This window comes from Triticum aestivum, chromosome 1B, assembly GCF_018294505.1.
Source record: "Triticum aestivum cultivar Chinese Spring chromosome 1B, IWGSC CS RefSeq v2.1, whole genome shotgun sequence".
In the NCBI taxonomy this organism is placed as follows: Eukaryota; Viridiplantae; Streptophyta; class Magnoliopsida; order Poales; family Poaceae; genus Triticum; species Triticum aestivum.
The window spans coordinates 16,922,612-16,937,682 of record NC_057795.1 but is presented as its reverse complement, the minus strand read 5'-3'; the positions used below and the strand labels follow the sequence as shown (position 1 = coordinate 16,937,682).

Sequence of the window (15,071 nt, the reverse complement as noted above, 5' to 3'; positions counted from 1 at the left end):
AGAGCAAAAAATGGAGCTACACACGTCGACTCTTAGTTATGCCTCAATATCTTATACTCTAGAAGTGTCTAAATGTTATTATTTTCATTCATACTCTAAACATTGTACCAACTTTTGAAGTTATATTTTATAAACTACAGAGTATACACATAAATGTGATAAGACACATTAGTGGACACAAATTAATTTGCAAGTAATGTGTTATTTTTAGCTTGTTTAGATTCAGAGCTAATTTCATTACCCAAAAATATCCTTCAACATCTCAAACTAAATTGAAAATAATTTCAGCAAAATATTGTTCTTCTTTGAATAATATATTATTTTCATAATGACTCTTACTAGAACCATATGAAAAAAATGACATATGAAAAATACATATAGGAATATATATGTGCCTGATCTTGTTTACCTAACTTGAGAATAAATTTGACGTTTGTATATGCATCAAACAAAAATTAAAATTAGTTTACTCACAAAATAAGTAATAATGAAGTAAAAAAGTTTATCATAAATGCATCTTAAGTTTATGAATAAAATTAAATAAAAATTTTTAATTCACTTAACAGGTGATCTTTGCAATTTTGATCGGTGTTTTCAAATGCCTTTTGTTTCTTTGTAGTGTTAAGTTAGCAGCAATTAATGCTATAAATTTGGATAAAATAGGAACAGATTCTGTGAGGAGAAACCAATATTTTATTAAACTAATTAAGTGAACACATTTTGACCCAGGCTAATATCGATATGTTTTTGAAATTGTTAAAAAATAATTATAAATAATTCACGGTTTGAGGAATTTTTTTTAGAAATGTCAGAGGGTCGCCATTTGTGGCTTATTAACTTGTATGGCACCATTGTAACTCTTGTAAACTTGATCGTTAATCAATAAAGTGCAGCATTTTAACCCTAAAAAATTAAGATTTATTTATTTAACATACTTTTAGCATATATTATTGAAAAATAGTTCACATATACATATATATATTGTTAAATAAATATATTTCATATATTTGGATCGCTGGTTTGAACCATCCCAGACACGGTGTATTAGTTACCGACGCAATATAGAGGAACGAGGCCACATGACAGACTAGCAACACACTAGATCGAAGCATCGATATTGAACTAACACCGGCGGTCATGGTGGTACCTCGACGGAGGGGATGTCTGCGACGTGACAGAAGGAGGGGCGGCGGCGTCTGAATGGATGGATGCAGGAACCGCCGTGAGAGGACAACTGAGAGTCGAGTGGTCTTGCAAAGAAGGCAGGGTGTGTAGGTTAGAAGACTCGGTAGTGAAGTTGTAATCCGGCCTACTTCATGGCGCGACAGGTTGGGGTCCGTCCGTCGGGACAGTGGGAGGAGGTGAAGAAGAGCTAATGTTGATAGGCCGAAACAATTTGTGGGATCATGCATCTTCATTCAGGGATATTAAGTGGTAGTTACATGATCATGTGGCATTCTCAGCGAGGCATGACGGTTGAAACCTAATGACAGAGAGAGTTTTGCTAACCTATCAGCTTCAGAGTTGTGGCTGCTACCTTCATGAGTATATTGGCACACCTCAAAATCATCAATACGTTGGGAAATCTCTAGAACAATAGCATTGTAGTGGACTCCTGCCCCTATCTTGGATGTCTTTTATTGCTTCCAAACAGTTTGACACGATGAATACCTTGCGCAACATAAATCATCAGCCAAGGCCAAAGCTTCTCGACACGCCGAGGCTTCCAGAACTATAGGATAGGTGATGTTCTTGAATGTGATTGAGGACGAGCTGAGGAACTTGCCCTGATTGGTGTGGCGCATTACTCCCACCACTCAATGGTCACCATTGCTAGACTCCGCACTGTCAACATTAATCTTTGCAAAACCATCTAGAGGCGCTTTTCCAAACAACATGTGATTGATTCTGAGCTCTAGGCCATTTCGAGGGTGATTTGTTCTGTTGGCTGCTCTAAATGTCACATATGAAGTTTTTGACTAAAATGTGTGCTCAAAGAGGCAGTTGGAACTCTCCTTCATGAATTTCTTTGTGCTATTAATAGAATCATAATGTAACAACTTCTCCATCATCATAAACTGCCAATGTCTGGCGTGTGGTTCTCTCATCTCAATCATGCGTTCTACTACTTCACAAACATCCAATATCTCATGTGTCACTACCATATAAAAGAATTTTTGCGGTATCATATTGACTCAGTCATTTCGAAACCAGGAAGAGAACAGTGGCGACTCTCATGTTTTTATGGGGAAGCTAATAGGAGCCTAAGGTACAAGACTTGGACGCCATTAAACATCCGCGAAGTGAGAACACATTACCTTGGGGTGTGCACTGGTAACTTTAATGAAGTCCTTTGACAGGAGAAGCAGTGGGCCCTAATATCCAGGAGGTAGAGTTTTCCACTTCATAGCGGCCAAACCTGGGTAAAATCATCGTGACACGTCGGTGGGGTTCGTTCGTCTCTTCGCCGCTCACCAAACAAAATAAGAGGATCACCCAAAGTTCCTTGGGGTTGTGCAGCAAGCCACGACACATGTGTTGTTTTAATGAAGTTGTCACACTATTTTAGTCTTCAACCATGAAATATTTTGCATGGTTATTTGATAGATGTCTGAAGATTTTTTTTGTCTTAAAGTATGGCATTTTGTGTTCATTCTCCTTGGCAGTTCCTGTAGTCACTATCCTCCTTTGATAGTTTCAGATCCCAGGTGATTCGTGGTTATGCATTGTGCTACTTTTGTCATAGTGTATGGAAACAACTCAAATGTAGGAAGTCCATGGCCAGTACTAGGGCACATGGCAATTATATAGCTAGATAAATGTAAAGCATGTGACAAAATATGAACCATATCTACCTATATGTCAAGGTTCTCCAATTCATAAGAATGACAATTTGTTCATTCTAACGTTTCCCATGGCATTTTTTATAATGTGTTCCATGGCAATTTCTTCTGTTTTTCAAAACCGTGTCCCATGGCATTTTAATGTGTGTCCCCATGGAAAAATATATTTGTAGGAACATTTTTTTAGACAACATAGCAATTGCATTGTATATACCATGACACTTCCTTTTTCTTGATAGAGAACATGTGCCCATAGAAACTTTTGCCATCTTTTCTGAAAAAAGCAAATCCCCTAATTCTACTTGGGTGTCCATTACATTTCTGTTTTGCAAATGTTACCTTGTGTTCACTTGACAACAAGTTCCTAAACTTCTCAAGCATTTTTATCATAGGTAACATGACATCATTATCATTCGGACCATGGAAAATTTATTTAGATCATGGTAGTTTTATCATATGCAACATGTCAATATTATCTATTTCGGAACATGACATTTTTTTTATCATATGTAGCATGGCATTTTTGTTAATTATACAATGGCATTTTTCTTATCATTTGTGGCATGTCATTTTTATTAATTAGACAATGAAACTTTTATCATGGGTAATATGGCATTTTTATTAGTCCATGGCATTTTTATTAAAGACATTTTTAATAACTAGACCATGGAATATTTTTCATTCTTAGAATGGCATTTTTTATTTTATTAGACCATGGAATTTTTTTAAATAGACCATGGAAATTTTAATAATTACACCCTGGCATTTTATCATTTTGTAGCTTGGCATTTTATTTTATTTTAATTATACCTTGGCATTTTTATCAATTTGTAGCATGCCACTTTTATCATTCGTAGCATGGCATTTCTTGTATCTTAATTAGACCATGGTTTTTTTTGTAGCATGACATTTTTATTAGACCATGGCATTTTTATCATTTTTTAGCTTGACGTATTTTAACTTTTATTATAACATGGCATTTTTATCATTTTGTAGCAAGTCATTTTTATTAGACCATGGCATTTTTAATAATTACACCCTGGAATTTTTATCTTTTGTGGCATGCCGTGTTTTTAATTAGACCGTGGCATTTTAATAATTACACCCTGGATTTTTTATCTTTTGTGGCATGGCATTTTTTAATTAGACCATGGCATTTTAATCATTTTGTAGCATGGCATTTATTTTGCCTCCAGTACATCATGCCAATTCAAATTCCACACTCCCACATCAGGTTAAGCTAACTAATGCTAGGAATCAATAGTACGGCTCGCTTAACGGAGTAGTTGCACATGGTGTAACTCGGCGTGGGTGGTTGCTTGCGTACAGGCTAAGCTTTGGAATCCACCTAGTAATTAACGTGATCTCCCCGTCCATAGAAAGCATACATAAAATCACGGCGACCTCGAATGCTGTAATTAATCAGACAAGGGCAGACTGTCCCCCGTCCTCTCTGGACCAATATATAGATGAATAAAGAGTATATGTGGATATTCTGTGTGCGTGCCCATTATCTGGCCTATAATCATCATTGCATGATTATACATACGATTATGTCCATTGCACACACGAACTTATCTATCTACTGCTAATTCAGATATGTAAAGATAAAATGACGAATGAAGCTGAATGGAATTTGTGCTAGACATGAACGGCTAGCAAATTGCCAACCTTCAGATACGATGATTTGTGGCTCTCTAAACTTTTACCACTGCTAATTCAGATCCCATGTCACCCAGATGGAACCTAAACCTAGAGGGCATCCATTCATTCACTTGGAAAACACAGAACCCAAATGGAATCAGTACAAAGCTACAAACATATTTCAAAACAAGCACCAGTAGGCCAAACATATTCCTGCCGTCTCTTTCACTTCTCTCTCCCTCTGAAATGAAGTCTTTAAAGGAGAGAGAACCAACCAAGGCCAGGGGACAAACACAGGGCCGAGAGGCCGATCTGTCAACTGCCTCAGTGGAGCCTCTCTTCTCTTCTCTTTCGCCAGAGAAATCATGGGGACCAAAGCGGAGGCACACGGTGCTCTTGTTTGCGTCGCGCCAGTGGTGAAGTGGAGGTTCCTCGGCATGTGCTTGCTGCTCGTAGCGGCCGCGGGGCTCGCCGAGGGAGAAGGCAAGGGGGAGAAGCAGGGTGTTCGCCTGCTGGACGCGGGGAGGCTGGAGAAGTTCGTGGACGAGCTGCTGGACATGCCCGTGCTGCGCGGTTACGGCGTGGCGGAGCTCGGCAGGCTCGTCGCCGGAGAGCTCGCCGTCGGCATGTACGACACCATGTGGGTATGTGCACACGAACCGCATATTCTTGGCCTTTTCTTTTTCCTTGCATGCCTCCTTTCTGTTGGAATCTGCTGTGTCCGACGACGGCGCACGCGTGGTGATGCCGTGTGCTGGTTGAAGTGACTGTCCATTGTTCTTGCTCAGTAGTCTTTTCTTCAGATATCTCAAGGTTTCCATTTATAGAAAAGAAGTTTCCATTCTTCGTATATTTTCTTAAGGTTGGTCACGCTAAGAGTATCGTATATATCATACATGCCAACTAAGCAATTTTAATGGGTTGACATATAATTAAATAAAGAGTATGATATTATATTATATTAAATATTAAGTGATGTGTATGTGCCATGCATGGCAATAAATTAGGTCATGTATGATACTATGCACTATGAAGATAGTATTAGTCTGTCCGCAACGGAGAGTATCATAAACTGCAACATATGAGAGTAGTGTGTAATACTACTTCCTGGTGCATAGGATCGTAAGTTAGTATCTTGATTGTCGTATTTATTATCATGTATGGCGCAATGTAGTATAATTTGTATCATGCATGATACTACTTATGATAATTTCATTGCGGGCAACCAATAATACTTGAGTATCATATACTAGCATATGATACTCTTCATTGCAACCACTCTAAATTGCTCAAATAAAAAAGTAAAAATACATTTCTTTAATGCAGATACTGTCATGCTTACGTTCATGATTTAAATGGGATTAACCAGAACTTCTTGGAAACCAAATTAATTAGGACATGCAAAAAAAAATTCAAAAGATTGTGCGCTGAATCATTCATGAATTCTGAAATCCCGGCAACAACTCTGCCCACTAATTTCAGAGATGTTGCTGCCAGAATAACAAAGGAACAAAACGATGTCTTTTCTCGGTTGGTGTACCTCAAATTTTCAGGCTAGATTCAAGAAAAAATAAATCAAACCGGCTTTAAATTAGCTTAAAATTCATTAAAACGAAGCTGCTTTTGGTGGGTCGAAATCCGAAAGTCACGCTCGTCCAAAAAGAGCAGTCTGGCTGAAATTCCTGTGAGATACGATTTGCCTTGTTTGTTGCCAAGATCTAAGCGTTGTAGTTGAATTTTGAACTTCAACAGTAGTAAATTAATATGAATTCTGAATTGCATTTTTTTTCTGTTATGTGGATAGAAATTCCACCGTGACCTTCCTCCGACGCGGGTCTTCGCCTACGGCGCCAGCAGGGAGACGGCCACCGTGCCGGGGCCGACCATCATGGCGATGAAGGGGGTGCCCACGCGCGTGACATGGACCAACCACCTCCCGCCGCACCACATCCTTCCATGGGACCGATCGCTCGCTGCCGCGGGGCTCGGCAACGGCACCGGCGTCCCCACCGTCACCCACCTTCACGGCGGCGTGCAGCAGTCCACCTCCGATGGCAACTCCATGGCCTGGTTCACCTCTGGCTTCGCCGCCACGGGCCCCCACTTCTCCTCGCCGGCGTACGAGTACCCAAACCAGCAGCCTCCGGGGAACCTCTGGTACCATGACCACGCCATGGGCCTCACTCGCGTCAACATCCTCGCCGGTCTCCTCGGCGCGTACAGGGTGTCCGACCCGGCCGCGGAGGCGCCCCTCGGCCTCCCCTCCGGCGCGGAGTTCGACAGGAACCTCGTCCTGTTCGACCGTGACTTCAGGAGCGACGGCTCGCTCTTCATGAACGCCACGGGGAACAACCCCAAGGTGCACCCGCAGTGGCAGCCGGAGTACTTCGGCGCCGTTATCGTCACCAATGGCAAGGCCTGGCCTTTCCTCCGCGTGCGGCGCCGGCGGTATCGCTTCCGCATCCTCAACGCCAGCAACGCGCGCTTCTTCCGCCTCTCGCTCTCCGGTGGCCTCCGCTTCGTCCACGTCGGCTCTGACTCCGTGTACCTCGCCCGGCCGGTGCCCACGAAGCAGTTCCTGCTGGCGCCGTCCGAGATCGCGGACGTCGCCGTCGACTTCGCCGGCGCCAAGGACGACGCGGTGACCCTGCGGTCCAACGCGCCGACGCCATACCCTGGCGACCATGACGAGAAGGTTGAGACGGTGGCGGTGATGAAGTTCCTGGTTGCGAGGAAGCCCGAGCACGACCCGTCTACCATGCCGGCGGCGCTGATGCCGTGGTACCCGAAGCCGGACGCGCGGGAGGCGGTGGTGACCCGGCACATCGCCATGTACAAGTACGCCAAGAAGGGCACGGACGAGCCGACGCACATGTACCTGAACGGCGTGCCTTACACGGATCCGGTGACAGAGACGCCGCGAGAGGGCACGTCGGAGCTGTGGGAGGTGATCAACCTCACCGACGACGACAACCACCCGCTGCACGTGCACCTGGCGGTCTTCGCCGTGCTGAAGCAGAGGTCGCTCCAGCGCGTCGACGAGTTCAGGGACTGCATGCAGGGGAGCGCGAGCAGCGGCGCCGGCGGCCGGAACGACGCCCTCGCGTGCGGGATGCAGCGGCACCTCGCCGGAGGCCGCACGCACGCCGTGCCGCGGCAGGAGCGCGGGTGGAAGAATGTGTTCAAGGTGCGGCCCAGCACGGTGGCCACGCTGCTGGTGCGGTTCATGCCGCTGGAGGAGCCGTCGGGGAAGAGGGGTCGCTTCCCCTTCGACGTCACCGTCGGCCCCGGCTACGTTTACCACTGCCATGTAAGCATCAAGCAGCAGAAAAACATTTCCTGCATCGATTTAGTTTGTAAAGAATTTGTGTTTATTGACGTTTGTTCTTATTTGGAACGCAGATTTTGGATCATGAAGACAACGAGATGATGAGGCCGATGAAGATTGTTCGCTAGCTGCATCAAAGGATCTGAAGGAATTCTCTTCAGCAACCTTCAAGGCTTCAAGCACGTTCATGGGCACCTTGATAACTTAGCTAAGTCTTGTATGAACTGGGTTAGTCTTTGTAGTTTTTATTCTGCCCCGGATTGTATCTGGAAGGCTCTGTGTAACTTTGCTGCTTAATAATAACGTGCCTACTTAAAAAAAAAGAAAGATATGAAGGCTACGAAAATTCGAAGGAGTGCACGTCCTCACCTGCTAATGGTATCCTACACCGTACACGCCACCAATATCTGACACGCCAAACGCTCGTGGGACATAGTACGCTGCTGTAATGCATTTATTGGCCCATCAAGTGTTGTAACGTCATCAGGTTGCTAGTAAGAATGGCAATTTTACCCATGGGTACGGGTACCTGCGGGTACGGTATCCGCATGGGCAGGGTACGGGCACAATTTTATACCCATCGGTAATACCCATACCCTATCCGTTAAATCATGGGTAGGGTACGGATATAACCTTATACACGCGGATATACCCATACCCTGCCCGTTTGTAAACTAATGTTAAGTTGTTGTCAATTAATCATTAATTTGTCATGTGGCTTGTCTACTCCTAATGACTTATGAGTATGTTGTACTCATCCACCAGTTATTGAGTTGAGATAATTGTTTTTTTGTCAAATGTGCTATCAATGGGCGTAAAAATGTGAACAACTCATGTGCTATTTGTTCTACCCGCTGGGTACCCAATGGGTACGGGTACCCGTCGGGTATGGTATGGGTAAAGATTCATGTCCATGGGTACGTGTATGGGTAAAATTTTATACCCACCGACTATACGGGTATGGGTATGGTATTGCTCTACCCTGCCCATACCGTACCCATGCCACCCTTAGTTGCTAGAGAACTTCACGTCCAGCTCCGTCATGTGGCCGCGGCCAAGTCATAGCCTCAGAAGAGTGTAGCTATGTACTTCCACGGTATGGGAACACTTTTTCTACAAGAATATTCATGTATAATAGAAAAAAAGGTCCTTATACACATGTTCATAATATTAGTCGTGTATTGGAAAATTCATCAAATATTTTGTTTTTTTAAAACGAGGTTTCTTAGGGTTCGATTCGTCAAAAAGTAGAAGAGAGTTGCCTGATTAATTAACGAAAACCCGGGTGAAAACCGTTACAACAAGCCAACAGCATGGCGCTATCAACACACGCCGACCCCAAGGCCACACACCAGGCGAACCGCTGACTTCGTCACTCTAGCAACCCTTAGCCAACACCCTAAAACAAAAACTAAAGCCGCTGCTCCGACATTCAAGCCGACCCGAGGCCGTGCACCAGGCGAGCCACCTACTCTGCCGCCCGAGAAACCGGAGCTGACACCCGACAACCATCTCTGGAGTCCCCGCTCCGACGTACACATGGAAACCCCACACACTGACCCCGAGGCCCCACACCAGGCGAGCCACCAGCTTCATCACCCGAGCAACCGCAGTCGACACTCGAGGCTGCTCTGCTCGCACACGCCAACTCTACCTAGGGGACCAGAGCCACCTCACCAGACCCACGCACCCAGCCGCGCCACCCGGCCAGCAGAGCAACAGGAGAGTGTCCTCGCAAAAAAAATCCTCACGAAAAAAAAGAGCAACAGGAGAGCGCCCAGCCCCTTGCGCGCATGCGCCTCCCAGCACACACTCCCACGCCGCACCGTCCACCATTTGACCCCCAACCACGCTGCCCGGAGCTCGCAGCTCAACCAAGGAACCGTTGCGGACGCTGCATGCAGTAGCTCATCTCGCACCGCTCCCGCTTAGGTGAAGCCACGCCGGATCCGACCTAGGATGACCAGATCCGGCCGCCATGCATCTCCGCCGTCCCTCAGCAGCGGGATGTTCATCGTGTACTTGAAAATATATTCATCATATATTTTAAAAATATTCATCGTATATTATTATTGTTTCATTTGTTTCCCAAAATAACATCGTGTTTTAGAAAGTATTAGTTGCACTACAAACTTAATCATTGAGCAATTAAAAATATTATATTTATAAAAAATCATGTAAATATAAAAGTGTTTTCATGTTTTAAAAAATGAACATTTCATTAAAAATGACGAATCTTTTTTAATCTTGATGTGATTTTCTAAAAATACCATTAACATTTTTGTAGTGTTCCCATATTTTAAAAACACGATAATCATGATGTGAAAATAAAAGTATTCTCATATTTTTTAAATGTGGTACTTTTTTTAAAACATGATGATTTTTCGTAATCATGGTGCTCTTTTCTGAAAACACGATAAACATTGTTCCAGAAAAGTGTTACTGCCATTTTATGGTGTTCCCATATTTTAAAAACGCACTAATCATGATGTTAAAATAGACTTGTTCCCACATTTAAAAATAAAATTAGTTTTGTAAACAAGTTAGAATATTTCCTGTAATGTGATGAACATTTTTCTAATAGATCGTAAATTGCTTTAGAAAATATATATTGAACAAAAAATGCATGACGAACCTTTTTGATTTCATGATGGCCATTTTTTAATACATGATGAAACTTGCGTTCAAGTACACGATGGTCATTCTTTTTAAAAGTTCATGATGACTATAAAATATGCTGCGATCATTTTCTTAACATGACGAACAATTATCCAAAAACCGTGAACATTTTTGAAACATGACGACCAAAAGTTGACCTGACACTGCACCTCGGTTCCTACTCACTAGCTAGCATTTTGGCTGACTGCCAGGAGCTCTTTCGTGGTTTTGTTGAATAAAGCTCTCCAAGTTTGACAAAAAAAAAATCACCACAAGAAGGGCATCCATATGATGGGTTCCTTCAAGCCCATTTTTATTTCCAAAATTGTACTTTCACATATCAATATTTTTTTAGATTCACATCTCAAAATTCTGAAAAAGTACACAATACATATAGATGTATACCATCAAAAATGAGCTTTTCTTACAGTTTTATATGTGGCGTACACAAAAACACGAACACATCCATGACAATGAGTTTTTTTTTTTTACTTTCTAGGCTAGAATTTTGCACCGCCGTGGTGTCGTCATTTCAGACGGCGCCATCACCGTTTGATAGTGTTGGACGTTGCGTATCTTTCTCTGCTTTCTACTGTTGCATCCAATACACATACCAACACGTCTTTGGCCCATTCGTACAAGTAGCGGGAGCAAGCGAGTTCGTGTGCTCTACCGCCGCTCTCATGAAGGCTACTCCTACTACTACTACTTCAGAGTACAGACAAGCTAGATTGGTAATACTAATAATTGAGAGTTAATTGCACAGAAGTATCACAATTCAGGCATCACATGCAGATTGATACCACGATTGCTAATTTTTGCGTGTCAGTACCAACATTGCTTAAGATTTTTGCAAATAGGTCTAAACTGCGTATAAACACGTATTGACGGTGTATCTGACCAGCGGGGCCCGCCCGTCAGGTGCCAACGTGGCATGTTTTTTGCAAAAAAACCCCTTACGTTGTATGTAATCACAAAAATACCCAAATTTTTTGCGGGAAAAAGGCTCCATGAGAGAGGCTTTCTTTTTTTTCGTAATTTCCATCAACGAATCTGGACTGGTTTGAAATTTTCCGTCACTTGAAGAAATAAAGAAACGAAAAGAAAAATCTGGCGACGGCGGGAATCGATCCCGCGACCTGCGGCCCTCAGGCGCCACGTGCTAACCACCACGCCACAGCGGTGCTCGCGGTCGATACAAGGCGTCCGCCTTTTTATACTATTACCGAAGCGCTGGGCCGGCCCACCGAGGCCTGCATTTTTTTTTCCGTTTCGCACTTAAAGGAGCGCAAAAGCCATATGGGCACATGCTTTTCTTTTGTTGTTTGAAAAAAGGGGGATTGGTTGGCAGTTGGCACGCACTGAGCTGAACAAAGCTGGCTGTTGAATACATGAAATTATATGGCAAAGACCACTACTCGTCCTCGCTTTTGATTGTCCTCAAGATCCAACCTCGTTTTTGACATAAGTAAACACACCCATTACGTACTTTCATACAGAGGGTTATCTATGTAAGTATGCAAGTAAGTTAAGCTCAGCCCATGCATGCTTTTACCGACATATCAGGGTTCATCTAGCTACTCTTGATGTGAAGGATAGATGGCTAGGAGATACGACTCCGAGTGGGAGGAAGTGAAGCTTATCAATGGCTACGCCATGCTTATGGCGTACGTGTCGTTCGCCTGCAGAGGCATAGGCTACCTGGTGTTCACATGGACCACGGTGGTTCTTCTCGGCGGATTCGTCTCCAACATCGACAAGGACGATTTCTGGCGTCTCACATTGATTACCCTTGTGCAGATTCTCTGGTTAGTATAAATCTTCTTACCTCACGCATCTCTAATAATAAGAGTGGCTTAATTAAGTACAAGGGGCTGTTTTTGGGAGAGCTAAGCTAGCTGGTCGAGAATGATGGTTGATCCACGCCGCCTCAACTAGCTGGTCTGGCCGAGAGCGATGGCTGGTCAACGTGGTCTCGACCACATTAGAATTAGTGTTGAAGCAAATTTGGGCGGAGCCAATTAGGTACCTGGGTCTGGGTATACTTCTCCACACCCATTATTTGTGCCAAAAACAACAACAAGTTAGGTATACACAATTCTATCCAGTACATTGTGGCTATAAAGGATTGGAAATGTAGTTTCATTTAGCCCAGCCAACCTTCTCATTTCCCTCAAAAGCCCATTATCTAAGCAGAAAGCCCATGCGATGACAGCTACAATTTCCCAATAGATGGGAATTACAGTTTGTGTGCCCTTTGTGCCAAAGCTTGACATGTGGTATTTTTTTTTCTATACACCCGAATTCGGAATCCTGGCTCCGCCAGCAGATATAAAAAATATCCAGGGATGATTTCAAACCAAAGTCCATCTAATTTGGATTATAGAGTCTGAAGAAAATTTCAATTTTATTTGGTTGAGATTCAGGGTGGACGAAACGGTCCGGTCCCGCGGTCCGGCTCGTGGCCCGCTCGGCTCGGGCCGGCTCGGTCCTGGCCCGCTGAAAAAATCGGCCGGTCCGAGCTCAGGAATCCAGCCCGACAAAACTTTGGTCCGGTCCGGGCTTTCACCGAGCCGACCGAACGGACCGAAGAATGTGGCGAGGGCATGGCGAGAGCGTGGCCGGGGCATGGCGAGAGCGTGGCGGGCGCGGGCGTGCCGGGGGCGTGGCGAGGGCATGGCGGGGGAGTGGCGGGGTCGTGGCGAGGTCGTGGCGGCCCAGGCACGGCGGGGGCTGAAGAAAATGTCGCCGTTCATGTCCGCCGCCGCGGGGGCCGTCGTCAGCGCGGCCCCTAGACTCGCTGGCCCCGGGAAATATGTCCACTGGTGCACCTCACTCGGATCTATCGTATGCACCAACGAACACGACGTGGGAGGTCCCGCATCGCCGCATCGGGCATCGTCTTTTTCATCTCCGTCCACCGGCCGTCGTGCCAAATTCGTCGCCGATGAGCTCGCTCTGGTGATCTTCTTGGCTCCTCTATCTCCCTCTGGAACTTCCAAAGCTGCCTGACATCTCCACGACGAGCCCCGCTGCCTCCAGCGCCCTCCCCGCGTCGCCATGCTCCAGCGCGTGCACTGGCGTGAACTCTGGCCGGTCCAAACGAGCCGCTCGGTCCGGCTCGGGCTTCGTCCCTGCCGGTCCGGTCCTTGGAAACAGGACCGTGACCCTGCTCGGTCCGGTCCGGTCCGGACCGCCGACGGCCGGTCCAAAGGACGGCTCGGTCAGGGACCGGACCGGCCCGGACCGTGTCCACCCTGAGTTGAGATCTAATCCTGTAATGTAATAATATTCCGGTGCCCGCTGAAATTAACGAGCTTCCATGGATTTGGTTAAAATTTTGAACCATGGTCGATGGCTATGACAATGAGTGCAGTCTCATGCACTTAGACGCAGGAGGATCTATTTGACATCCCACATCACATAGTTTCTTTGCTTTTTGACATACATTTAGAACACTTGTGCTGTATTACTATCCAGCCATGTCATTCACGCGAGAGCTACATGCAGGGCCGCCCATATGTCATTCGAGCCAACATAGTCATGTTATATATGACACCAAAAATTCATGCGAGGGAGATTGTGTAACAGTCGGATTAAAGACTGTAGGATAGTTAGAAGATGGTAAGAGTTAATAGATAAACATGGTGTCCCAAGAATCATGTAGTCAAACTTCTGTAACTTCTTATGTTGACATGTGAATGGATTATTGAGACGATGGCATCCCAAAAGGCATGCAGTCAAACTTAAGCAGCTTTGTCTATCATCATATAAACTGATTACTCAGACACTTCAAAGGAAAAGTGTATTATTGTTTTTTCATGAAAAGTATTTCAAAATTATGTGCTTTAATTTCTAGGAACATATCAATATATAAATAACAATCCAAGTTGCATCTTGAAAACACTGATTTGACAAGGAGGGAGTAAATGTAACGAGGCCGGGTCTAGAAAAGAGAGAAGAAATTTTCATTGCTTGGGGAGAAGAGTCTTCTCTTATGTTCCAAACGTATAGTATGAACGTCTGTAAAATTACAAACGGATCCAAACAATTTCAAATAACTAAAGATGACGCCATCACAAATATGCATGTTTTGTTGCTTAATCGTGTTTCACATCACTTGCTTATATATATTGACCTGGCATGTATTTAACTTTGAATGCACGTACAACAGCATCAGTGTTTCATTTGGTGAAAGGATGAATTCTGCTATTGATCTGTTCTTGAGCTTGAGGGTGGTGAAATTTTTATTGACGCCCAACTGGCAGCTGGCAGGAGGCTAGCCATAAGTTTCACTGTCCCTCCCCGCGTGTCGCCTCTCCTGAGGCGACCCGGGGGCGAACCCTAATCCCCTCCGCGCCTCCCCCTCCCTCTCCCCTCCCTCCGCCGCCGCCTGAGGTGCTCGCCGGCCCGGCCGCGCGACACCTATGAAGGTGGCGGCGGGGATCTGGTGGCTTCGCCTTCGCGGAGGGCCACGGCGTCCGGGGCGGCGGCTCCGATGGGAGGTGTCCGGCGTGGCCGGTGCGGCGGGCTGCGCCGGCGGGTGCTGGCGGGCTGCCTCCCTGGCCGTGCGGTCGGCGGGGGGGGGGGTGGCGGGC

At 45.2% G+C, this 15,071-nt stretch overlaps 1 protein-coding gene across 1 annotated transcript; it reads left to right on the top strand.

The window, feature by feature from the left end:
- Positions 1 to 4,765: 4,765 nt before the first annotated feature.
- Positions 4,766 to 8,163, top strand: LOC123084779 (multicopper oxidase LPR1 homolog 2-like). The gene is made up of 3 exons (XM_044506295.1): positions 4,766 to 5,131; positions 6,292 to 7,797; positions 7,890 to 8,163. Exons 1-3 carry the CDS (start codon positions 4,853 to 4,855, stop codon positions 7,941 to 7,943), a joined length of 1,839 nt encoding a protein of 612 aa, XP_044362230.1. The 5' UTR covers positions 4,766 to 4,852; the 3' UTR covers positions 7,944 to 8,163.
- The last annotated feature ends 6,908 nt before the right edge of the window (positions 8,164 to 15,071 follow it).